At 39.1% G+C, this 27,316-nt stretch overlaps 2 protein-coding genes across 3 annotated transcripts in view; one reads left to right on the forward strand and one right to left on the reverse strand.

Moving 5' to 3' along the window:
- pvalb7 (parvalbumin 7) overlaps positions 1–18,218 on the forward strand; it is a 35,594-nt gene extending 17,376 nt beyond the window's left edge. Inside the window, exons 1-5 of one of the 2 annotated variants that reach the window (XM_007257611.4) lie at positions 9,488–9,926; positions 15,922–15,990; positions 16,128–16,260; positions 17,379–17,488; positions 17,631–18,218. In XM_007257611.4, coding sequence (XP_007257673.1) covers positions 15,930–15,990; positions 16,128–16,260; positions 17,379–17,488; positions 17,631–17,656 — 330 coding nt within the window. In that variant the 5' untranslated portion in view covers positions 9,488–9,926; positions 15,922–15,929 and the 3' untranslated portion in view covers positions 17,657–18,218. Of the gene's footprint in view, positions 1–9,487; positions 9,927–15,921; positions 15,991–16,127; positions 16,261–17,378; positions 17,489–17,630 lie in introns of those variants that run through there. The other variant, XM_007257612.3, reaches the window with a different exon arrangement.
- An 87-nt stretch (positions 18,219–18,305) lies between these two features.
- The window catches only part of baiap2l2b (BAR/IMD domain containing adaptor protein 2 like 2b), a 23,382-nt gene continuing 14,371 nt past the window's right edge, over positions 18,306–27,316 (reverse strand). The window contains exons 10-15 of the mRNA XM_022665353.2: positions 25,024–25,231; positions 24,316–24,378; positions 23,254–23,677; positions 22,225–22,271; positions 18,647–20,985; positions 18,306–18,556 (exon numbers count right to left, since the gene is read on the reverse strand). Coding sequence (XP_022521074.2) covers positions 20,910–20,985; positions 22,225–22,271; positions 23,254–23,677; positions 24,316–24,378; positions 25,024–25,231 — 818 coding nt within the window. The 3' untranslated portion in view covers positions 18,306–18,556; positions 18,647–20,909. The remainder of the gene's footprint in view (positions 18,557–18,646; positions 20,986–22,224; positions 22,272–23,253; positions 23,678–24,315; positions 24,379–25,023; positions 25,232–27,316) is intronic.

The following is a 27,316-nucleotide window of genomic DNA, read 5'->3' on the forward strand; positions in this document are numbered from 1 at the left end:
ACAGAGTATTGCAGTTAATGACAGGGTATATAAAAGGTTTTATACCACTTAAACCAGGTTCTAGACAGACTATAACTATAGCATATTTATATAGATAGATTATACCACTTTAAAATAAGGCCTGCTCCTTTATAAAGGGTTTATAAATACTTAATAAAGGAGTTTATTAATGGTTATTAATTAAGTTGTAAATACTTAAAAAACACTAATAAGCACTTACAACACATAAATAGAAACAACAACAGTGACAATGACTTCTTTCTTTTTATATTAAATAAAATAGGACAGAAAGTCAGTTTATAGTTACAGTTAAATGAATAAAGTTATCAACAGAAATGTTAATGATGACTGATGGAAAAGACAAAGTAAGATAAGCTTCTAGTAAGATCTGAGGTTTAGCAGTATAAACGAATGTGGAATCACTATTTGGGACACAACAGACCACTGTTGCTTTTCCTATTTATGTGTTAATTAACACAACTAATTAATAACATTAATACAATCCTTTATAAACTTTATATAAACCCTTTGTAAAGGATTTTAATTTATTTTAAAAGGGGTACTTAACAGGGTATTTACACGTTATATCAAGATTTATGTAGACGATAGCAATAGACAGATTATGACTAGACTAGCAGGGTATACACAGAAAATAGTCAGTTATGTACCTATTATATATATATATATATATATATATATATATATATATATATATATATATATATATATATATATATATATAGGTTACACAGTCTTTATAGGCTGGTTATGGATTTTTATCTGTAACGGGTGATAAACATAATACAACAGGTTAAATACAGGTGGTGGTTTTAGATTGCTTTTTCCCTTAATAAATGAAATTATTATTTAAAATGGCTTTTTGTTTACTTTGTTTGAATTTCAAGGAGGTTTTATTTATCTATATTAAAGTAGATATTAATATATAAGTAATATATATATATATATATATATATATATATATATATATATATATATATATATATATATATATATATATATATATATATATATATATACTAAAGCATGTTTTATGCAGAATATAGCAAAGTACAGATATTTTTTTTACAGATAAGAACTGGTTGTGTACACACTATCAGAGGTTATATATATATACTATATATACTATAGCAGGTTGTATACTATATATAGCAGGCTATATACACCTTAGTGAGTTACATACACACTATTGCACATTATATACAGTTTTATGCAGACTATATCAGGCTATATATAAAAAATAATTGTTAGCTAATTGTTTGAGATTATATAAAGACTGCTTCATCTTAAACGCTGATAATACAACAGGTTTTATTTTAGACACAACACAGACAATGGCCATGTATGTAAAACAATTTCCATATAGTTATATATACATATAGTTATATTAAGCCATAGAATGTCAGACAGGTGATTAAGAGTTTTGTCCAAGTGAGTGGAGTGACCCTTACAACAGTACACACCCCCCTTCCACACACACACACACACAGATTCTGCACTTAAGTTGACAGGGAGTGTATGAGTGTAAAGCCGAGAGAGAGAGAGAGAGAGAGAGAGAGAGATGCTATGTGTGTGTGTGACGTGCAAAATAGCGAGTGTGTGGTGATCCGGCCTCTCAAGGTCAGAGGATACTGTATTCCCAAAACACACACACACATATGCATACGCGATAATTATACATATACATATAATACAATTGTATACATACAATTATATTATATTCAATACAATCTGTATACATACATGTATAGATGTAACTCTGCCTGGTCTGCAACATCTTTTTATGCTTCTTTTTAACTTTTTAATTCTTGAAGGGAAGATCCTCATGTAATACACACACTTAATTGCAAAAAATGTATTGAGTTAAATCAACTTATAATAAACTGATTTTAGCCTGTTGCCATTGCCAATGGCAATACAAAAACACGTTGTAGAAGAGCTATGAAACTAGATTCAATACTCAGCGAAAAACCATAGAAACAGAGGGGTGTTTATACTAGCACAGACCAGGTGTGGGCAATCATAAGCTGGGAGAACACTGTAGCGCCACGTGAGTGCATGCTGGAAGTTGGAAACTTTAATGTGTGAATTAGAGTCCAGACCAGGTAGACTGACAGCACCAGCACTGACAACAGCACTGTAATTTCAGTAAGCCCTTGACTTTTAAGACCCCCTACTTTATTACTCTGAATCTGAGCTTGGTTTGATGTTTTGCACAGCTGGTCCAACCAAGCTCATACCAGTTACTACAATAACTACAATAAAAACCTGGTCAACCAGGTCAATCTCATACAGATTCCATAGTCTGCATTATAATGGTTATAACCACAACTGAACCTCAGCTCAGCATTAAGCCCATTAATTGGGGGATTCCATTGGGGGATACCTTAGCTTCTCTCTTACGCACACACACACACACACACGCATACACACACACCTGCTGTGGTGAGTAATACTCCAGCTGTTACAGACATCACCCAGCAGCCTCCGAAGCATCAGGCCCTCACTGTGCCAACCACTGCAGGCCTCTGAATAATGTTTAGCCGTTAAATTTAACCCAGCAGCCCAGGGCTTCCCAGCTAAAGAGAAGACTTTGAGGGGATGAAGGAGCCAGGAATTTAGCGAGACACTTAGTGAGATATGATCTTATTTTTCGTAGAATTTCTCAAAATAAAGGGACAAAGGGTAAAGGACATTTGGGAGGTTTTGTGGTAAGGAAATTACATACTTTAGAGCATAAATCATTGAGTGATCTTGCCCCCTTGTTGTGAGTCATATAGAGGACCCGTGCTGCCACTATGATCGGGACCTTACTGGTTCGAATCCCAGTCATGCATCTTGCCATCAGCTACCAGTGCCCTAAGAGAGCACAAAGAGTTCAAAAAGAGTGTGTCGGAGGAGGCATGTGCTAGTCTTCACCCTCCTGGTGTTGGAGCATCACTAGTGATGGGGGATATAGCTAGCTAAATAACTTTAGTGTCAAATAATTTTACTAGAGGAGTCTAGATTTTTAACCAATTACAGCAAGTTGGAGCAGCATCACTCAATCAGTAACAGAGGATGTGCCAAAATCTGACTCCCATTCGTGAGTACCCCCATCACGCAGCAGTTTTGCTGTCAACCCTGGTGATTCCTGTATCTACTGTAACTGTAGATTGACCCTTTCTTATAAACAGGAATCTGATTCAGAAAGGAGTCGAATTATGGCAGGGAGGCATAATTTGATGTAACACTGAGAAAGGCAACTTGCCAAATTATAACATTCTACGAAACAATCAGTGTCAAGTATAGGTAGACGTGTATGTTGTGTAATATTTAGTTGTTGTTTGTTTATTATGTTTTATGTCTTATTCAGCTTCAGTTTAGAGCTGTGAGCATCTACTGAATATAAACAGGACGGGGACAGGAGTCAGACGAAGTCAGTAAATCAGGCTTTATGCTCCCAACATTTAGGGTGCTATAAAGGTGATGTGTGTGGGGTGGCCAAGGACCACAAAAGAGCAGAAAACCTGTGTGTAATTTATCTGTAATGACCATATAAATACCTTTACTGTCAAGAAAGATATTGTCTGGCAGGTCTGAGGGAAGCTTTCACAAGGCCATGCTCTCTCTCTCTCTCTCTCTCTCTCTCTCTCTCTCGCTCTCCTTCTCTCTCTCTCTCTCTCTCTCTCTCTCTCTCTCTCTCTCTCTCTCTCTCTTGTCTTTGTAGTGTCCTCTAGCTGTCCCTCTCATACATCTCCTTATTTATTAGCTGGACGTCGGCTGAGCCGCAGATCCTTTTCCGTCTATTTCTGTCTTTCTGTCTCTCTGTCTCTCTCTCTGTCTGTTCCTCTTTGGTGCTCTCCTCCACAGGCAGCCTTGTGTGCATACGTGTGTGTGTGTGTGTGTGTGTGGTAAGAGTGATGAGGTAGGGTAATGTAATAACAGCTGAAGAAATAGCACTCTTGTAACCACAGAGAACAGAGGGTAATGGAAAGAAAGGGAAGAGAGAGAGAGAGGAAGAGAGAGGGAGAGAGAGAGAGAGATGGAATGTGACCCCTTTTCCTATTTTTGCCACTACTACAAAATATAAGCAGGTTTACTGGACAACGGTGTGAAAAGTATCTCCATTCATTACTCTGTAGGTAGAATAGAGTTATACTATTGTTTTATACTAGTGTTTTATAAAATTCTTCCGTAGTAGTTGAAGAATCACCTTTAAGTAAAAGTGTAAAAGTTCTGGTTTCAAAAAAAGTATAAAAGTAAAAGTAATGCAAAGAGAAAAAATAAAGCCATTAGGAACAAAAGCTTAGGCCACGCCCACAGAGTTCTATAGTGCACTACCCCCTACATCCTTCATTCTCTACATCCAATCACAATCAGATTCACTCTATCTGGATGAAGAGATTTATCTGGATTAGGGTTGCAGCGGTAACCGGTTTCACGGTATACCATGGTATTAAAATGCACGGTTATCATACCGTGTGTGTTTGCTTATTACCGGTAAAACGCAAGCCAGCGGAGAAACTCCCCCGCGCATGCGCAACTCTGCTCCGCTTCAGCTGCTCAGCACACAGCGGTGAGAACGGCAGAAAGTGCATCAGACTAGAGCTTCATTAACAATTATTATTGTTAATGAAAACGAACCAAATAACGAAAACTGAAAGTGAAACTTAACTAACTTATTTATAAGCGCTGTTTTCACTCCCGCAGTTCTACAGCGGGAGGTGTTGTGCTGATTCTGTCCGCGAAGCGGGAGTCGGATTGAGCAGGGAGTCGGATTCGGCACAACAGCGGCAGCGCGGCAGCACCTCGCGGCCCGCGGTGTTAGTTGTAAGCGCTCGCGCTAGCCGCAAAATACGACAGAAAACACTAAGAAACTGCAGAATTATGTATTGGACTAAAATGAGCACGAGGAGATAAAAGAGAACCTTTACCTGTGAGTAGCTCACATCAGAACACGCAAATCTCTCTCTCTCTCTCTCTGTCTCTCTCTCTCTGTGTCTCTCTCTCTCGCACGTGAACTTCTACGCACTGTGTTTAGCTGTTCTTAAAAATCATTTTAATTAAATAATAGTTCTATGCTTCTATGTTAGTGTTAATTAACATAATTCTGATCATATTTCGCTCATTCAAACAGCCTGAAAACAGACTTGTAATCTTGTAATCAACAAGCTTGTAATTAATGTGGCCGTAAAGTCACAGCTAAAGGAGGAAATACATCAAACCTGTTCTCCATCTCCGAGAACACCACCCCGCTGTGCAGCGCAAAGTATGTGTTTAGTTTATAATTTTAATCTGAACATAAATAAAAACCTCTTTGTAGTCGTGCACAACCCATGCGGTAAGCGCCCGCAAAAGCGCTGAGTTATCCGAAATTTGGGCACGCAGGTACAGGCGTGAAGTGCGTGCTACGATGGATTCACGTGTCCGTGTAAAGGTCCTGGCCGGACTGGATGTGAAAGACGCCATTCATTTACATGCGTTCATTTTCAAATTCTGACGTGCCTGTTTTTCATATGTTGAAGGTTTTAAGGTATGAAAGCCTTAAAATAGAAATCTCTATTGTGAGGATCATGTCAGAAATAAATCCCCTCTTTCTGCAGTATCTGGTTATATACCAACTTTTTTATATATATACACTCTTAATGCCCTTAAGAGTAGTGGAAAAACATGGTTTCCTTCACCTGATGGTGTAGTTTCTACAATAAATAGTTAATTGAACAAAAAACCTTTGTTGTAATTTCTTTAAGGGTCAGTTTAATAATATATGTAACAAACTGTGATACCGTGATAACCGTGATACCGCGGTATTTTCTGAGACGGTTATCATACCGTGAAAATCTCATACCGTTGCAACCCTAATCTGGATAGGGGTTTTTATTTAACGATGAGAAGCTGGAATAAAAAAAACAGCTGCAATGAAACAGGAGTAACGAGGCTGTTTTGTAGAAAGTTCAGGTAATTGTGTGAAAATATATTAAAAAAAATACTCCAGTAAAGTAGAAAGAAATGAAAAAATTGCTTCCAATCATTTGTTTTTGTGAAGTGGGCAATCTTATTAATTTTTCCCTTTAAATGTATTTATTTTGTATTACTGCACTAACTCCTATTTACGGTCAGGCTACCTTCATACCTTGTATAGTTTATCTATCTATCCATCGATCCATCGATCCATCCATTCATTCATCCATCCATCCATCCATCCATCCATCCATCCATCCATCCATCCATCCATCAATCAATCAATCTACCATATTCCAGACATCTCTGTTCATTACCACTGAACAGAAATTACTTGATAAGTTTCTCTATAATGGAACGTTTTACTTCAAAACTAGAGGTATAAATTCAGAAACCAGTGTGTGTGTTGTATAAATGTGTGTATAGTAAATGTTGTGTGTGATTGTGAATCCACTGCACTGTAGATGAACAGCTAAAGCTGCACATATGGGTCAAGACCCTCGGCTCAGCAATTATCAACCACCCATCATCCTCTGGGTCTCCTGGCCTGAAAGCACATTAAACAGTGAAGCTGTTGCTGTGAAAGGGTCCGCTGGGATTGTGGCTAATTTAAAAGAGCTCAGAGGTTCATCAAATTACTGCCCTCTCGCTCTTTCTCTCGCTCGCTATCACTCTCCCTCTCCACTCATCTCACCTCACCTCAGAGATCTGATCTGCTCGGGTGTATGCATGAATCACGGCGAAATGATTCCAGCACTGTCCAGTGCCGGATTTGAGGTGCTGACAGATGGAACTCCCTGGACCAGGCTCATTTATTCGCGTGTCTTTTACGTTACAATAGAAATGTGCGTCTGAATAAACTACATCTCCCGTCAGAGTCCAGATTTCTCCAGTTTTTCGCCATAGACTGTTAAATAGAATATAGCCATATATCTAAACGTACACATACATTAGCATTTGCAGCATTATTTACTTATGGACTGTAGTTAGATAAACTAAACTTTGTCCCCGAGAAGATGGCGCCATTTTTGAATGGTGTTGACATGAGATTTTTTCTTTGGATGATACAGATTTAACTTGCATTTGTGGATTACAACACAGCAAATTGTGGTGCTTTCTGGAAGTGTTCCTGAGCCCAAGCAGTAATTTCCAGTATGGAATTATCAGAGTCTGTTTTTAATGCAGTGCTGCCTGAGGGCCTGAAGATCACCAGCATCCAATACTGACTGTAGGGCTGGTATATTAAAAAAGGAAGATGGATGAACATAAACCATCAAAACAAACTGAACTGCTTGAATTTTTGCACCAGGAGTAAAGGCATAAAGTTATCCAAAAGCAGTGTGTAAGACTGGTGGAGGAGAACATGATGCCAAGATGCATGAAAAAAGCTGTTTAAAAACCAGGGTTATTCCACCAAATATTGATTACTGAAAACATTGCATTATTTGAGGTCTGAAAGCTCTGTATCTTTTTTATTTCAACCATTTCTCATTTTCTGTAAATAAATGCTCTAAATGACAACATTTTGATTTGGAATTTGGGAGAAATGTTGTCCGTTTTTTTATAGAAAGAAACAACAACATTCATTTTACTCAAACATAAATCTATAAATACTTTCCTCAGGCTTCTCACAAGGACTTTTTAGCATCTTCTGGTGCTGTCAGCAGGAGTTTTAATTAGCTGAGAGAGAGGGGGGTGATATAGTGTTAGGGTCACCCTCCCACTCCATACATCAACACCTACAGCTTAGCCTTTTTGACTCACACTTAAACTGAAGGAACACTGATGCAGCTCAGCTGGAGTTCTTAGTTAGAGATAAGCTCATAGTGCAGCAGCGTTTACAAGTTGCACCACCATCCAACTCCCACGCGGTCTGCTCCTGAAGGAAGGACAATGGTGCTTCATCACAATGGTACCAGAAAGACTCTGGTCCTAGTCTATAGCCACACATTATACACTGCTTCAGTTTTACATTGACCACTGGCTCACAAAACATCACTCCAGCCTGTGTGTTAACTTGTTAACATAAAGTATTTCTAATCTAATCTAGAATTGCGGAGTGTAGGGTACTATAAGGTAGTATAGTGTAGTATGGGGAGTGGGGAAACCTTTGGTGTAACAGCATTTGAATGCTGATGGCTTGGTGTGTCAATGTGTGTCTGGGCATGAAATTATTTTTGCAGTATTTGTTTTTTTGCCTCTTTTACGCACATTTGAAAGAGTAGAGTGAAAGCACACTAATCACTCGTTACCAAGGTTTGCTTTGAGGCAATGTTCTGTGTTAATGTCTAAACACACTGTTAACAGACTGTCACACTGTTCCATTCCACAGAGGTAAACAGAGTCTCCAATGGAGATCCCTGTTTATCACATAGGGCAGGGGTGTCCAAACTACGGCCCGCGGGCCATTTGCGGCCCGTTTCCTTTTTTGGAGCGGCCCGCAAGGTATTTTAGAAATAGAATGAAAGTTGGCCCGCTGTTAAGCAGGTTTTATAATGTGAGATTCAAAGTTTGAACGCTAGGTGTCAGAAACGGGCCAAAGAGTCTAAAAGCAGAGAGGGTGCACATTTCTAGCGCAGAAAAACTGAGAAAATAGTCTAAAAGCGGAGAGAGTGCGCATTTCTAGCGCAGAAAAACAGGCCAAAGAGTCTAAAAGCGGAGAGAGTGCGCATTTCTAGCGCAGAAAAACTGAGAAAATAGTCTAAAAGCGGAGAGAGCGCGCATTTCTAGCGCAGAAAAACAGGCCAAAGAGTCTAAAAGCGGAGAGAGTGCGCATTTCTAGCGCAGAAAGACGGACCAAAGAGTCTAAAAGAGGAGAGAGTGCGCATTTCTAGCGCAGAAAAACAGAGAAAATAGTCTAAAAGCGGAGAGAGCGTGCATTTCTAGCGCAGAAAAACAGGCCAAAGAGTCTAAAAGCGGAGAGGATGCGCATTTCTAGCCCAGAAAAACAGAGCAAATAGTCTAAAAGCAGAGAGAGTGCGCATTACTAGCGCAGAAAAACAGAGCAAATAGTCTGAAAGCGGAGAGAGTGCGCATTTCTAGTGCAGAAAAACGGGGCAAAAGAGTCTAAAAACGGAGAGGGTGCGCATTTCTAGCGCAGAAAAACAGGCCAAAGAGTCTAAATGTTGCCGTAATTAAGGAGTTTAATATTAAGAGACATCATGAAATTAAACATCAATTTGAAAAATCTTAGTTTACACAACACTGTCAAAGATAAAGATAGTAAGTCAAGTAAAATGGTGAGTAAATGAAATAATCAGGAAAAAAATATTATTCAAAGTGGTATATTTCATTATTTGTTTTATTACAGATTGTGGCCCGTGACTTCAAATATATTTCTCCTTCTGGCTCCCAACAAAAAAAGTTTGGACACCCCTGACATAGGGATTTTAGATTTGCATTTTGTGCGCAAGACTCCTGACCTCCAGATCCCAGGTTTAAATAGCCCTCCCCTCCCAGGGGAAGCCTGGTGACTCCCAGACCAACCGTGTCTCTGTACCTGATTCAGGATAGAATATGGTGGAGTTGAGATGGTGCAGAGTTCCTGTGGGGAGCTGCTGTGCTGTGTAACAGTAAAACTGAGATCTGATGAGCTGAAAAAAAACCTGGCCCAGAGTCGAGGGCAGAAGAGAATTGGAGGAAAAGCGAGAGAGAGAGAGAGAGAGAGAGAGAGAGATAGAAGGAGAGAAGGAGAGAGAGATTAAGCCGGAGCTGATTATTAATAGTTTGATTCGTTAGAGCCACTGAGAAATTGATCCTCTGTTACTCACACAACAGCACACCCCATCCATTCCTCTCTGGATTACATTATGCCCCAGTCTGTCCTGAAATAGAATGAAGAGCTGGACGCTGTATATAAGACTGGACGCTTGACCCTCCTCTCCTACCTCTGTCTCCCTCTCTCCCTCCAATCTTTTCTCATCCCTCGCTTCCCAGCCCTACCGGCTCTCCCTCCTCTCACACAGGTAAGTCCAGAACCTTGCTGAACGGAAAGATTGACTGAACAGTGTTAGAAATGTGTAGTGTTTTGTCTTGTCTTAATAATATTTGCACAAAAAAAAAATACTATCACAAAAATAATAATCATTGTGTTGTTGTTGCCTTTTAAGATTATAATTGACTTATAATTGACTCTTTCTTGTTCTGATTAGGACTCCATCTTGACTTTCTCTTGGTTTTCTTAGGGTCCCTTCAGACTTAGGTTTAGGGCCCTTCTGTCACAGTCAGAACTTAGTCTTTAACCCCCTTTAAACTATTGACTTGCACTTGACCCCTTTAAGAAATATTTTTATTTATCCTTGTCCTCTTAAGGCATTTATTTGATTTGGCCATGACCACTTTAGGCTCTGTCAAGACTTGGCCTTTGGCCTCCTTAAGACTTGGGTTTGCAATTAGATTCTTTCTGGGATTATTTTGCAGGAGTCTTATCCATGTGCAGTTCCGCAAACGTTCCCGCTCTTGCCTTGCAGCTTCCCATAGTTCTTCTCCTATTGGTTGCTGACATCGTTCACGTCACTATTTGCGTGAGCTAAGTCTCAAGACTTACGATCATATTAAACATGGTTGATTTTATCTGAACGCAGGGCGAGAAAAAGACTGAATCAAACCTTCAATCCTTTAACCACCTTATACTGAACCATCGAGATGACGCCACCACAACTCTACTCTAACATTATTCTAACATCATTATGTGTTCTCCAAATTGGAAATTTGTCTGCAACATTGAATTACTTAGAAATCATTTGTTTTAAGGTTGGCATTAGTCTCACTTGGGTTTAGTTTAGTCTCAGTCCCTTAAGACTTGACTTTGACTTGGTCTCAGCCCTTTAAGACTTGGGCTTGACTTAGTTTCAGCCCCTTAAGACTTGAGTTTGACTTGGTCTCAGCCCTTTAAGACTTGGGCTTGACTTAGTTTCAGCCCCTTAAGAATTGAGTTTGACTTGGTCTCAGCCCTTTAAGACTTGGGCTTGACTTAGTTTCAGCCCCTTAAGAATTGAGTTTGACTTAGTCTCAGCACCCTTAAGAGTTTGGTTTGACTTAGTCTCAGCCCCTTATAACTTGGATTTGACTTGGTCTCAGCCCCTTAAGACTTGGGTTTAACTTGGTCTCAGCCCCTTAAGACTTGTGTTTGACTGTGTCTCAGCCCCTTAAGACTTGTGTTTGACTTGTTCTCAGCCCCTTAAGACTTGCGATTGACTTGGTCTCAGCCCCTTAAGACTTGGTTTTGACTGAGTCTCAGCCCCTTATAACTTGGTTTTGACTTGGTCTCAGCCACTTAAGACTTGGGTTTGACTTGGTCTCAGCCAGTTAAGCCTTAAGTTTGACTTGGTCTCAGCCAGTTAAGCCTTAAGTTTGACTTGGTCTCAGCCCCCTTAAGACCTGTCTTTGACTTGCCTTTTCTTTGCCTGCTTTAGACTCTTGACTTGATATTGACCCCTTTAGACTTAGCCTTGATTGGTCTTGGCCCATCTAGGTTCTGTCAGGACTTAGTCTTTGACCTTTTTGCACTTGTGGTCACTTAGTCTTAGCTCCCTTAAGACTTGAACTTGATCTGTTCTCTATCACCTTGTCATGATCTGGTCTCTATGCCCTTAATACTTGGGTTTGAATTATGTGTGGGCGGGAACACAAGGATCAACAGACCAATCACAGCTGCTGCTGCTGTCTTCATCGTGCAACATATAGTTACATTTTAGGAGATGTGCGCCTCGTACTCCAACATAGAGCCTAGTCTACTCGCAGTGTATGCGTAAGCTACAGCTTAGGTTGGAGTATAAATCGGGATATCTTGTACTTGGACTCGATTTTGGCTCTTTTAGATGAGGCACCTTGTGCTGACTTGATCATGACTTGAGTTGGTGATGTATTGGTGCAATTGGTAGAATTCACATTGTAACACATTGTCCAGTATAGAAAGTAATAATTACTATTATTAAATGCTTTTATTAGTCTATTATTTATATTTATTTTGTGTATGCAGTAAGAAGGTCCTGGGTTTGCGTTTCAGAGTTTTTCTTGTATGAGAAGCGAGGGCTGAATTCTCATCAGGTGGTTTTTGGCTCATTTTCAAAAAGAAAAGTATTATCACATCTTCTCATCTTCTCACTAAATAACTTGAATTTTCAGAATTCCAGCAGCAGCAGCAGCACAGGCCTCAGCCTTCTTAATACTGGAGGCTCACTGTCCTGCACAGTGTACTGCTTTCCCTGCTTTACCATGAAAATAATAAATCTAAATATATTATAAAAAAAAAATTAAATAGCTAGTTAGCTGATTAGTTGGATCAGGTGTGATGGGAACAGGGAAAGCACTATAAGTGCAGTTCAGTGTGTCGTCAGGACCACAATTATTATAAAACACTGCAAAAACTACAAAGAAAATATCCTGCAAAATTATCTACTTTATTCTAAATAGCTGCATAATTTCATAAAAATAAAAATCCAAATTACCTAAAATATCTTTCTAAGAAAAGCAAAAAAAAAAGATAAAATATAATTACTCTTAATATTGTGAATATGGGGTAACACTATGTAAAATGTAAAATGTGGATGTATCTACTTCCATATTTGTACATAAAACATAGAGAAAAGTCCTAAAATTATAAATATAAATATTATGGCATATGGAATAATGCTAAATCTCTATATACTCTAATTTCTATCTACATGTCCTCATCAAACACTTGCACAAAGTAAAAAACATTGGCATTATCTCTTTTAAAATGCAAATCATTTTATTTTAAAAAGCTCAATTAACTTTCTAAACTACTTTTTATTCAGGAAAAATGAAAACATTTGTAAAAGGTAAAAGGTAATTATTTGTGTTATTCTTTAAAAAAAAAAAAAAAACAGGACAGTCTACCTGTCAGTCTGGGATGTTTCTATACTGTATGTAGAGAACATACATACACACACACACACACACACACACACACACACAGATCCGGTGGTGTGTTTTTAGAAGCGATGCAGTGCTCTGTCACACAGGGTTTGATGGCACACACACAGCTGCACTAACACTCGGCCTGTGAGTTGTTTAAGTGTCATCACCTCGAGCCAGAAACAAATCACTTAAAGATACAACACCCTGATATAAACACACTACTGCACCCGGAGGAGAAGACCTGGCAACCCAACCCCGGGAATATTACTCCCAGTTCAGTTTTTACAGTGAGATAACTAAGTAAGAAACTCTTCCTCCATCATCTGAAAAGTGATTTATATTTTTATAAAATGTCAATTTTAATGTAAATTTCAAAATATATATTCCTGGTATACAGTATAAAGTAATTCAGACTTTGGCGATAAAGAATTTTTGTGGAGTGTATATTATAAATTATGTTTTAATTAGCAAGTTCTTGTATAAAAAAGGAATTCAGATCTGAATGAGAAAGACTCCCTCCATAAAAACTGATTCATTTCTATTGAGAAAGATTCATTTTATTAAAGATGATTTATATTAAATGAGAAAGCTTCATTTCATTAAAAAATATTTTTTTTAATGAGAAAGACTCATTGTATACAAAACAATTCAGCTTTTAATATGGTTTGTTAATGTTAGTTGTATATTGTAAGCTCACAGAAATTTAGACTTTAATAAGAAAGATTCTTTGCATGGTCTACAAAATGATTCATGAATAAGAATATGATTCAAAATGATTCCTTTGGATAAGGAACGTTTGACACAAAAAGTGATTCAGAACAGACTCACTATACATAAGGTGATTTAGATTTGAATAAGAAATATTCATTTCATATATATAAATGTAATTTAAAACCTTATTCTTTTATCCAAAGGAACATTTTTTTTTCCTCAGCCACCTTTTATTTGTTTCAGTCTGTAGTATATAAAAATTCATAGAGGATAATGTAACTACAGAATCATACCTAAACATTTGAATTGTAAAGTGATTTGTGTGCTGAATAAAATTGATCTGCACTCTGAAATGTTTTCCACTGAACTTACAGACCATGGCATCAGAAACACACTCGCAATGTTCTATTGAGAATGTGAGTGTGTGTGTGTGTGTGTGTGTGTGTGTGTGTGTGTGTGTATTAGACTAAAGAATACGTCTGCAGCCTTGAGAAACTCTATACGGCTGTAACCTTAGTGGTGTGTGTGTGTGTGTATGTGTGTGTGTGTGTGTGTGTGTGAGATCACTGGCTATAAGCGGGGTGACATTTCAAGTGGTGGTGCAAAAGCTTCGATACCCTCCCAGGGATCCCAGAGCTCGACCTCAACACACACTTCAGACACAAACCCACCTGACCCCCCCCCAAACCACACACACACTCACACACACACATGCGTCTGAGCGATGTATATGCAGACAGAGGGTGTAGAATTGCTGGAGTGTTTTGGGTGGAGTCTCGTACTGTAGTAGCAGGATAATAGCTCTCTGTATCTCTGTTGGTTCTGAGGATAAATCTTCTCGCTGGTTCTTGGCGCTCGGTTGCTATTGGTTCTGAGGTGACAGTGATAAACTGGATGGTAAACCATAAAAAGCCCCGCTGCAACGCCGGACACTGACCACCAACCGCTGACCGTCATCTTGCCCAGCGACTCGCCCAGCGATCGAGAGACTGTTTCCTAACAACTGACAAAACACCTTCTATATATTACACATAAGGGTCACAAACACTCACACACAAATCCCTCTATCCGCTGAGTACTGTTTTGACAATATTTGTCTCCAGCTTTAAGGGTCATGGTGTAAGATGCTGTCAGTGCAGTGCTGGATTACAACTGTGTGTACAGTCTACTGTCAGTCACACTGTGTGGTTAAGATAAACTGTTACTGGGTCTGAAATAACAGAACACAGACTGTAAGAGTCAGACACAAAGCAGCCTTTAGCCTTTAAGGTCTGTAGACTGTAGACCAACACAGTGCCCGATAACGACTGTAGTCGTGTGCAATTCTGCTCGATCCCGACTGTAGTACCGCGCAATTCTGCCCAATCCTGACTGTAGTCCCGTGCAATTCTGCCCAATCCTGACTGTAGTCCCGTGCAATTCTGCCCGATTCCGACTGTAGTACCGCGCAATTCTGCTCGATCCCGACTGTAGTCTCAAGCAATTCTGCCAGATCCCGACTGTAGTCCTGTGCAATTCTGCCCGATCCCGACTGTAGTCCCATGCAATTCTGCTCGATCCTGACTGTAGTCCCGCGCAATTCTGCCCGATCTCGACTGTAGTCTCAAGCAATTCTGCCAGATCCCGACTGTAGTCCCGTGCAATTCTGCCCGATCCCGACTGTAGTCCCATGCAATTCTGCTCGATCCTGACTGTAGTCCCGCGCAATTCTTCCCAATCCTGACTGTAGTCCCATGCAATTCTGCTCGATCCCGACTGTAGTCCCGCGCAATTCTTCCCAATCCTGACTGTAGTCCCTTGCAATTCTGCCAGATCCTGTCTCTAGTCCCGTGCAATTCTGCCCGATCCCGACTTTAGTCCCGTGCAATTCTGCCAGATCCTGTCTAGTCCCGTGCAATTCTGCCCGATCCCGACTGTAGTCCTGTGCAATTCTGCCCGATCCCGACTGTAGTCCCGCGCAATTCTGTCCAACCTCGGACCATAGTTCTACAAAAATCCTGATTTACAGCCAGCACAATTCTGAGAGAATTAAACTGTACTTAGTCATGATTCTGTCTGATTCTGACTAAATTATGGCACAGTTTTTTCTGATTCTGACAATTCTCTAATAATTCAACTGTTTTCCAGCACCCAGCACACAACTGTATTTGAATAACACATAAAATAAAATATATTCTGTCTGGTTCCAACTGTAATATTTTATCTTAACCTGTAAACTGTAACCTAACAAAATCCACTCAACTCCCAACAACCAAACACCAAAAATTTGAGTGTGTCAACACTGAACCCCAGTGACTCAGTTAGGTTGGTTCTATCAATTAGAGAACTGTTCACTAAGTACCAAACTCTTCTTCTGCTTTTTTCTAGCTGCCAAGATGGCAATGCAGGAGTTACTGAAAGCTGAGGACATCAAGAAGGCCCTGGATGCATTCCAAGGTTTCTTACTTCCATGTTTTAACTAGAATTGTTTTAATTGAACTGAAACTATAGATATCTACACAGACACACTGAATCATGTCAGTTATATATTTTAATATCTCTGTGTGTGTGTGTGTGTGTGTGTGTGTGTGCAGTTGCTGAGTCGTTTGACCACAAGAAGTTCTTTGAGCTTGTGGGCCTGAAGGCCATGACTGCAGAGAACGTCAAAAAGGTCTTTAAAGTCCTGGATGTCGATGAAAGTGGCTTCATTGAGGAAGAGGAGCTCAAGTGAGAAACACAGAGACACACACACACACACACACACACACACACACACACACACACACACATATACACACACATACACATATACACACACACATATACACACACACACACATATACACACACAAACACACACACACACGTAATGCAGGTGTCTTATTCCAGAGATGGTCGGCTACTTTTTAGAGCTGCTTCGCATTCCTACTTTTATTATGTTCCTGCCTCATGCCAGCTATTACACACACACACACACACACACACACAGATCAGTGACAGATCTGAGAACACATCACAGACAGGGAGGAAAGGGATTCTTCATCACTGCATGAAGTTATCAGAGGATGACCCCAGCATGGGGTTGCCAGGTTGGACAGAAGAGCCGACAGCTAATGAATCAGAGACGGTGACAGAAGTCGTCTTTTTGAAAAGTGAATTTTCAAGCTGTCCCTTTTTTTAATTACGAAAAGAAAAAAAAAGCTATGAATAATCCAATGACTCATATTATAGAAAAAATACATTTACCTTATTTTCTTAAAATCCTGAAAAAGAATGTTTTGAGTATTGTTATCATTTCTTTTGTGATTTATAATATGTGAGAGAACTAAATAATAAAAAAAAACACATTCACACTTAGGCTACAATCATGTATGACCCCAAATCAGAAAAGTAAAAAAAATGCAGATAAAATCTGAATTATTTGCAATACAGAGTCACTATATTCACTAATACCACTCACAACTTTACTACTGTACACAACACAAGGCTTATTATGATCACCATGACCAGAAGCTCCGCCCACTTCTCTACAATATTCTCTACAGTGGTCCTGTGCAACTCGAATGAATCTGTATTTATGTGTACTTCACCAGTAGTTACATTGTTATAACATAGATTGTTAATGTGTAATTACACAGTTATTAGAGACACTTATTATAAAGTGGGACCAAATAAGCTGCAAGTCAAAGGAAATGTAAGAAACTTTGTTTTTACTTGTAATTTTCATAGTGTCCCAACTTTTTCTGATACAAGGTTATTGATATAGTTTTGGGTTTCATTTTTTTACATTTCCAGCAAATTTCCCACCATGTTTCTGAGCGTACAGTTCTCTTGTATCTCGGCAGGTTTGTGCTGAAGGGGTTTTCTAAAGACGGCAGAGATCTGTCCGATAAGGAGACCAAAGCATTCCTGTCTGCTGCCGACAAGGATGGAGACGGGAAGATCGGCATCGATGGTGAGAGAGAGAGACAGGGCTCATCCTTCCACTCACAGTGGCCACTTTATTAGAAACACCTCATACCTGTGCTGTGTTTAGATGGTATCTGACAGGTTGATGTTTCTGTAACCCTGTAATCATTTCTGTATCTCTTTTTCAGAGTTTGAAGCCATAGTCCACGCGTAAAAAGGAACACACCTGGCAACCCGACACACCTCCTCTCTCCTCTGTACACCTGCAGGCTGATACACTGTTCTGCATGCATCTCAACATCTCACACACACACACACACACACTCATACACACTCCGCCCCTGCACCCACAGGCCACGGGCAGGAACCTCATCTACACCTTTATTTATTTATTTGTTTTTTATATAAACTCTGCCGCCTCTCGTCTCAGACCCCCTTAATAAAATGAGCTACAGGGTTATATGCTCTCAGTATATTCATCTATACACACAGAATATATTGTAAACATATTTCCAGTATATTACTTTGTTTGTATTTTGGGAATCCACATCCCTCTTTTTCTTTCTGTCTGCCCTGCCCTACCATCTCTCTCTCTCTCTCTCTCTCTCTCTCTCTCTCTCTCTCTCTCTCTCTCTCTTTTCAAAACTCATCCCTCCTTCTGCTCTCATTCCTCTCCTCCCTCGCTCCAGACAGAGCTGTGATCGCGATGACGTGCAAAAAAAAAACACAAGATGAGCCGTGAAACAAAGAGAGAAATAAAGGAAATCAAACAAAGAGTCCGTCCCGTTTTCTGTTATCATACAGGCTTTCATTAGTAGTTTAGGTGGCCACTTTATAAGAAACACATATACATTGTTCTTTCACTCAGTGGCCACTTTATTAGAAACACCTACTACATTGTTCTTTCACTCAGTGGCCACTTTATTAGAAACACCTTCTGCATTGTTTCTTCACACAGTGGCCACTTTATTAGAAACACCTTCGGCATTGTTCTTTCACACAGTGGCCACTTTATTAGAAACACCTACTACATTGTTCTTTCACTCAGTGGCCACTTTATTAGAAACACCTACTACATTGTTCTTTCACTCAGTGGCCACTTTATTAGAAACACCTATTACATTGTTCTTTCACTCAGTGGCCACTTTATTAGAAACACCTACTACATTGTTATTTCACTCAGTGGCCACTTTATTAGAAACACCTACTACATTGTTCTTTCACTCAGTGGCCACTTTATTAGAAACACCTTCTGCATTGTTCTTTCACACAGTGGCCACTTTATTAGAAACACTTACTGTACCTTATACTTTACTCAGTGGCCACTTTATTAGAAACACCTTCTGCATTGTTCTTTCACACAGTGGCCACTTTATTAGAAACACCTTCTGCATTGTTCTTTCACAAAGTGGGTGAAGCTGAATGGAGGTGTTTCTGTTAAAGTGGCCAGACAACGTATATTATTACCAGAAATAAAAGCCCAGCTTTTTATTTCATGAATTAGTATTTATTATTTGCATGACCAAAACAGCTACAGTAAAACTGATTATACATATATAAGCAATATATAAAGCAATTTGACTTTTTTTAAAACTATAGACATACATTATACATTATATGACAATATGCAGTGTTCCACATATCAAACAGTTTCATGACCAATTTAAAGGAAAGTTTAGGTGAAAATATTAATTTACTTAGTTTTTTATCCACTTATCTCAGATAAAGCCAAAGCACCAAGATCCTTAAGTCATATACTTTGATCTGTACTAAATATGTACTAAATGACAATAGGCATAACTGTACGCTACGGTCCTTTATAAATAAACCTAGATTTATTTTGAGTGCGTCGGCTACACCTTTTACATCTGTGGAAGGTCACACAGAAGAGTCTCAGGCTTCAACATGTTCAGAGGAGAACACTCAGCTCTAAGTTTATGGGACAGAATATGAAGCACAAAACCTTTTACATTTATCAGATTCTCAGTTGAACCAACCAGCAAACATTTGAAAAAAACATGAAGAAAGCTTTTTAGTGTAGAACGGGAGATGCTAGGCTCAAATGGCTAACAAATATTGGATTTAAATGGGACATATTAAGAAAAAAATACATTTTGCGAGCTTTTGTGACTGCCTTTATAAACACTCCAAACATCAAAAATATCCATCCTCTGTTTTCAGTGAATCAGCTAAAAGAGTTTGCTGCTTCTATGAGAGCCGTTTAGATACTCATCTCTTATTGTGATGTCACAATAAGAAAACCTGTATAGAACCACCCACAGAAACACAGCAGGATCAGCCAGCAGACTTTGTCTGAGGGAGGAATCTGTACCTACCGTCTGTGGCGAGTCAGCAGATGAGGGATATCTAAGCATGAAATAGCTTGTTTGTGTTTTGCCATTTAGCACAAGCTAACAACACTCAGCGTAAACATGGGGTGTGGCCAGCAACAGCTTATTAGCATAAAAGTGTCAGAGCCCCTAAATGGCTAGTTCTAAAAGAGACTGAAGCTGGTAAGAACAGAGCTATGATTGTGAGATCTTTATCTTAATGTGAGAGTTATTGAGTGTAAAGAACTTTAGGAACGTGTTTTATATAAATGTAAGTAACAGATTCACCTCAAGTTAAGACAGACTACACAAGCTAACAAGTATTACTCCACCTAAGTAAGAAAAACAGGTTTAAATCAGGCTAAGACAGGCTAACGCCTACAAAAATGTTAAAATGGGTTTAATTTTGGCTAATTTTAAATACACTAGCATGTGTAACAAGCTAATTGCCTGATGGTCCATATAGCTTGAAAACTATACAAATCTGGGATATAAGATCTCTCTTTTTTACTTGTTTACTCAGCTTTTAAGAATGTTTAAAGCAAATATATTAAGGTTTTGGGTAAATAATCCCAGAGATAATATAGTCATAAGCCCAGTGTTTGTTAGCAACATTAGCCATTAGCATAGCATCTTTTAAAACAAAACCTTTGTGCAGGTTCTTTTTTCCTATCGTTTTTCCCCTCAGTATTTGACCAGCGGTGTGCTGAGCTAAATACTCTGGAAAAGCTTATAGGGTCCATTGATGGTGCAAAAAATCACAGGTCCCAAAACACACACACACACACACACGCGATTCAGTTCATCAACTGGAACTGAGCAGCTTTCACAGTTGGACAGTTGGATAGTCCAATCCCAAACAGATAAGAACAGATGAGCTTTTTTACGACGCTCCGAACAGATGAGCTTCCAAATGGACCAACCAACCCAGAGGAAACCATCTACACGTCTCCAGCTGTGACAGACGGCTCATGTGCAGTGTGTGAATGTGGTGTGTTAGGACCGTGAGTGTGATCTGTGCTTCAGGATTTAGGAAATTCACGTTGATTTAGCTTCAATCTCTCAGTCTTACTCAGGTGTTTATACTTTTATTGTCCAATAGAAAGGCCAGCTCATGTGTGGCTGCTGTGGTGAGGGTCAGTGGATTTTCGGTGCTGATCTGTCATTGGTCACCGTGGGCCGGAGTTTCACTGTGGCGAACGGATTTGATCCCCTGAAACGGAATAAAACAAACATGAGAACTGAACAGTCTAAACTACTTAATATCAGTGGCATGCAGTTAATATAGTGGGTACCATTTCTGCAACAACCCCCCGCCCCCCTCCACAAGTCGACCTACACATAGATTTATATTATAACTACATATTCTCTGTCTCCACTTAGTTATATGAGCTTAATGCACATTAACAGCCCAAAAATACAACAGCTACAAATGACAAAATCAATGCTTTATTTTCCTACAAGTACAGCCAGCCAACAAACATCACTCATTTGTATGCCTACTAGATGCCGGGTCAGCCAAAACATTAAGTACACACAAAACGTAAACAGTCACGTGGGGGCAGAAGCCACTTTAAAGAGCAGTTTTGAAGGAACACATAGACTAATGCTTTGAATTAGTTGCTGTTTTTTATTTTAGTTAATTTATAAAATAAGTCCATACACTTACAATAACTATAATATATATTTCCTGATTAAAATTATGTAATTATTTACATGCATTTATTGTCATCTTTTCTCTGAAGGGTCAGAAGGGCCTCACTGCACACTGCTGCTTAATATACACTTCAAAAATACAGTAATTTATACGGCATGTCAGTGATTATCAAACGTTTTGGACCGTGTTCCACCAATAACCAAACTAAAACACCCATCTACCACCTACAATCCACAATTTCACAGAAACTCATGTAGCGCCACACATACGCTTTTAATTTATACACAGTAATCCAAACGTGTAATTCATGTCTAATTGTCCAACAGTTCTTCACTCTTCTGTTGTGTGGAGTTTTCCTGCTCTTTTTTACAGTCTGTAGTTAGTATTATGGTTTATAAGTAGTTTGATTGATTATTGATTCTGGTTAATACAGTACTTTATCCTACTGAGAATCTCAGAATCAGGATTTAAACAGAGAGCCGATCAGTGAACTACAGTGTTTACTAGCTTAACTTTACTGTAGGACCAATGAAACTGATGTTAATAATGGTAAAACTGTAGTTCTGAGAGTGAAGGACTGAAGTGTAGATTATATACAGATTCTAATGGGTAAAAACTAAACACTAAATAATGTAATGATAGATAGATAAATACAGGATTTATGATTGATGGATGTGCAGTGAAATATATGATCAGTGGAGCTGAAAAAAGGAACAAGGAGCTGATCATAATATTCCGAAAAAAATCTGTGTACTTACACATACAGGTGTGTTTGAGTATAAATGAGTAAGTTACCTGGGAAAGAGAGGATGCTCTGGAGGTTGTCCTCGAGGTTTCGGTCTCTGATGAATAAGAACAAGCAAATAACATATTATAATATATAATAACAATAATATGATATTAATATCACAATAAACAGCCAGCATATCAAAATAAAGGATTAAAAACCCATGTAAGATCATGTTATAGCATTAGACGTATGTACTTACTTTTTTATTATTTTAAAACATACTACACTGTAGATTAATAAAAAAGTAATCCAAACTATGAGCAAAAACATATGGAATTATTTACTAAACAATCTCACACATCTCTGCTGCATTTCCTCAGTCAGTTTTATGTAGTAGAGTCACCTGGAATTCAGGCTTTCAGTTAACAGCTGTGCTGAACTCATCAAGAGTTAATTACTTGAATTTCTTGTCTCTTAATAAAGTGTTAGAGAGCATCAGTTAAAGTAAAGTAGTGAAGAGGAAGAGTTACAGGTATACAGTGAATAGTGAATATTTGAGTAATGTTCAACAACTACTCAACTAAGTAAAAATAAAAAAAACAAATTTCAAGAACTTTAAAAGTTTCCTAAAGTGCTTTTATAATGATGGAACTGGCACTCATTAGGAGTTATCTGCATTACCAGCCTCAGAAATCAGAAGTTAACAGCTTCCCAGATAAGAGTTTGGTTTACTACATGATTAGTTATGTGTTTTTTTTTTTATAGTTTCGAGCACTTCACTATTAATTTCCTTAATTATGTAGGAAAAAGTAAATAAATAAATAAAAATAAAAATTCAATAAAAACATTGAATGAGAAGGTGTATCCAAACTTTTGACTGGTACTGTATCTACATTAATTAAACACCAATCAAACACCAACAACTATTATTTCAGTAACATATTTGTATTGAGTGTTAACTGAAGCTACAGCATTAACACACCACATGGTGGCGCTGCAGAAAACTACCGACTTTTCTAAACGTAGCCTAAAGTAAATCATTACAAACTGTACAAGATCACATCACCTACTAAAAGATGGTTCACCAAACTCACCTCATACCCAGACTCCGCCCTTTTCTCTGGGAGGGGCGATACCGGGCGAGCATCAGCAGGCTTAGGAAGGGGCGGAGCCGGGGGCGGGATCTGAGAGTAACCCTTGTGCTCGACTTTGCTGTCGAAATGAGATTCGGCCCTCCTGTCGATGAGAGGCGAGACGGGGCGGAAATCACCAGAAGCTCTCCGGATGGGCGGGGCAGGGGGCGGGATCTCGCTGTAAGTCTTTTGAGTAGCCTTGGTCTCGTAGGAAGCCTCCGTCTTCCTGTCGGGAGCGGGAGAGATCGGCCGAAGGTCCGCTGATGCTCTCCGAATGGGAGGAGCAGGCAGCGGGATTTCAGATGTGCTCTTCACATCCACAGATTCTGATTGGCTCGTGGGCTCCAGAAGATTGTTCATGCTGTGGCTTCGGAGCGAGGCCCCACTTAAAAAAAAAGGAGAAAAGATTCAACAAGATCGGTGGAGAGGTCAGTTTAAAGTCTATATCTAGCTCTGGAAAAAAATAAGACACACAATAATGAGTTTCTTTGATTTTACCAAATTGAAAACCTCTGGAATATAATCAAGAGGAAGATGGATGATCACAAACCATCAAACCAAACTGAACTGCTTGATTTTTGCACCAGGAGTAAAGCAGCATAAAGCTATCCAAAAGCAGTGTGTAAGACTGGTGGAGAAGGAGAACATGATGCCAAGAGGCATGAAAACTGTGATTAAAAACCAAGATTATTCCACCAAATATTGATTTCTGAACTCTTAAAACTTTATGAATATGAACTTGTTTTCTTTGCATTATTTGAGGTCTGAAAGCTCTGCATCTTTTTTATTATTTCAGACATTTCTCATTTTCTGTAAATAAATGCTCTAAATGAGAATATTTTTATTTGGAATTTGGGAGAAATGTTGTCTGTAGTTTATAGAATAAAGCGACAATGTTAATTTTACTCAAACATAAACCTATAAATAGCAAAATCTGAGAAACTGATTCAGAAACAGAGCTGTATGTCAGGAAATGAGTAAAGCAACCAGAAGCCCTGTGAGATAGTGTTTACTGTTTCTTACCCAGAGCTCAGTGACTGAAGGTCTTCTATAGGAGCGACGTATGCTGCAGGAAACCAGCCCTGCCTGCAGCATCACACAAAACACATTAATACACCATAAATCACCCTAAACTTAAATATAGACACTCCAACTAAAACATCTGAAGAGTATTCTACCCTATTACCCCTATGTTAACTCATAATTTTGCCATTTTCATTTAAAATCTGAGGACTATTAGCTGCTATTTTGCAATGTTTAATAACAATCCAAAAATATAAGCCACTATTATGTCAAATTCAGCCAGACTCTGGACCAATTAATTGGCATTATTATATAAAAAAAAATATGAGTAAAATAAGCTTGACATATTTAGTCAAAATCTGAAGATAGTAAGCCACTATTTTTACATGTTCAGTCAGAAATTCAATAGCCTTTATTTCAACACAGTCATTAAAAAAGAGCCATTAGCCATTTTTCTGACATATACAATCGAAATCTTAGCAGAATACCATTATTTAAACATTTTTAGTCAGAATCTGAAGAAAACTATCTATTATTTTAAAATACTGTGTCACCATTAGAATCTGAATAAAATAAGCCCTTATTTTGAAAACAAATAATCGTTTGGAAATATTAATTGAAAATCTCAATATTATTATGAGTAATAATGAATGTGAATATAAATGTGACGTGTTCTGGTATGAATGTTGAAGTTTCGGAGGTTCTCACCGCAGGCTGGCGTCATGCCGGCCGTACAGCCAGCCGTTACGTGGTTCTGGTATGAGGACGGTGAGCGTCTCTCCATTAGAGAACGGCAGCAGCACCGGATTGGAGGAGGCCGGGTGAGAAACCAGAGCTCTCATCGTTCGACCACCAACCAAACCTAAAGACTCGCCAACGGAGCTGGAGCGAGAGCGACTCGGGAGAGGAGACGGAGCTGAGACAAAGAGACACAATAAGATATAGAAAGAGAGAGACAAATGAAAAACAAAGCAGTAGACATATGTGGGTGTATCCAACCCATTTAGGCTCCACCCACCACTGTCTCCACCAATCATAGACTCATTTACATGTGTATTTTACAGATATTTAACAGATGCCCTTATCCAGAGACTTCAAAAATATTCAGAGCTAAAATCTTTAGTCTTTAATTTTTGAGACTAAAATCAAGAAATACACCAAGCTTTGATCATGTTAAAACACTCTTTGACTTTAAATAGAAATGTTGGTTCAGGAACTCTTTTAAAAGATGGGTCTTGAGTCTTTAGTCAGAGTTTGAAGACCACAAGTAACTCTGGAAGATGTTTTGACACTCAATGGAAGTTGGTTCCACCACCAGAAGAGTCTTGAAGTTTGTTTGTTTTCTGTAGGTTTTTCTGAGTGATGGTGGGTGAAGCCGAATCATACTGGAAGCTCCAAGAGCTCTTGGTACAGATCTGGCTCTGATCATTACCATTTAAGTATGAAGGAGCTGGTGTGTGTTTTTGGCTTTGTAGACCAGCAACAGGCTTCTGAATCTGATGTGAGCTGCAATCAGAATCAGATTTCAAGATTTTTAGCCATTTTAAGCCATTTTTGGCTTTTAATCTGTGGTTAAAGGGCCGGATTCATTTGAATAAAGTTGAGCTCTGCTGAAATTTTTCACCCGGAGGGAAAAACTGCATTCAGCACAATGCAACCCAGCATGCACCACGGCATGTGTTGAGGCAAAAGTGCTAGTGGACTTCCGAAGATTGAAGACGAGTCAAGCTGCTGATTCTGAATCAGTTGCAGGGTCTTGTGATTGGAACAGAAGTCCAGCCAGAAGAGAGTTTAGTCTTGAAATGGCAAGAGACTGTACATGCACTTAGGTGGCTTCCTTAGAGTATGTACTGTATTGCTACAGTATGCCATGACACTACCTCCACCATGCTTGGCAGATAGGGTCTCTTTGGTAGAAATTAATATTTTCAATCCATGAAAAAGAAGAACAGAAAGAATTGTGTCTCTCTGTAAATTCTGATCTGGTTTGTGTATTGTGGTTTGGTTGGTGTGGTCTCTATACCTCAGCTCTTCTGGTCTTCTCTGAACAGTGGATTGTGATACCTTCACCCTGCTCTACAGACCGTGTTGGTGATGTCAATAACCGCAGTTCCCGGGTCTGTAATTTGTTCCCACGTGTTTGTTAAAGGCCATAGTGTCCATCTGATCCTGCTGCTATGTAAGAGATCTCCTCAGCCCCACTAACTAGGACATTTCAGTCTTTGTGACGGAGAAGAGCTCATTAGTGCAGTCGTCTGGTAATGAGCAGGTAATGGTTGATATCGTGAACCTCGGTGGATCAGGTCTCCTCTAAAGGGTTAAAGCAGAACTCTGGTGTGAAATGATTTTCTCTTATAAAGCGCCTCAACTCTGGAATAATCTCCCCGAATATGTTCGGGACTCAGACACAGTCTCAATCTTTAAGTCTAGACTGAAAACTTACTTTACTTTTAGTTTAGCTTTTGGTAATTAATGTTTTTTCCTTTAGATAAGGCTGCAGATTCAGGGGTTCATGGACAGAGGAAATTGTGGTAAACTGAGATGCTGGTGCTGTTGTTCTCCCACTGCACACGGTCACTCAGGTTTGTGGACGGTGGAGTGGGTGGATGCCAGTGTTTCAGGGAGCCTCCGTGTCTATGTTACCTTCTGGCTCTCTGCCTTTAGTTAGGCTGTTTTATTCAGTTCTGCCAGAGTCATTAGCCACACTCTGATAATGTTTTAATATTCTCAGTTTTGCATAAATCCAGTCAAAACTAATTCCATCTCTCTGCTTTCCTCCGAGTTACTGACTGCCCACCTGTCTGACCTGATACCGATGTTGGACCCTCAGGCTCTCGCGTCTCCTGTCCAGCCAGACTGATGGAAGTTTCTGAAGTCAGCTCTTCTCCACCACCACCACAGATCAGCTCCTCATCGTCCATCTTATTCTCCACTACTGATTACATCCAAGCCATTAGTGGTGCTATTACACTCCTGAATACATAAAACCTATATGGATGTA

This window comes from Astyanax mexicanus, chromosome 23 (assembly GCF_023375975.1).
Source record: "Astyanax mexicanus isolate ESR-SI-001 chromosome 23, AstMex3_surface, whole genome shotgun sequence".
In the NCBI taxonomy this organism is placed as follows: domain Eukaryota; kingdom Metazoa; phylum Chordata; class Actinopteri; order Characiformes; family Acestrorhamphidae; genus Astyanax; species Astyanax mexicanus.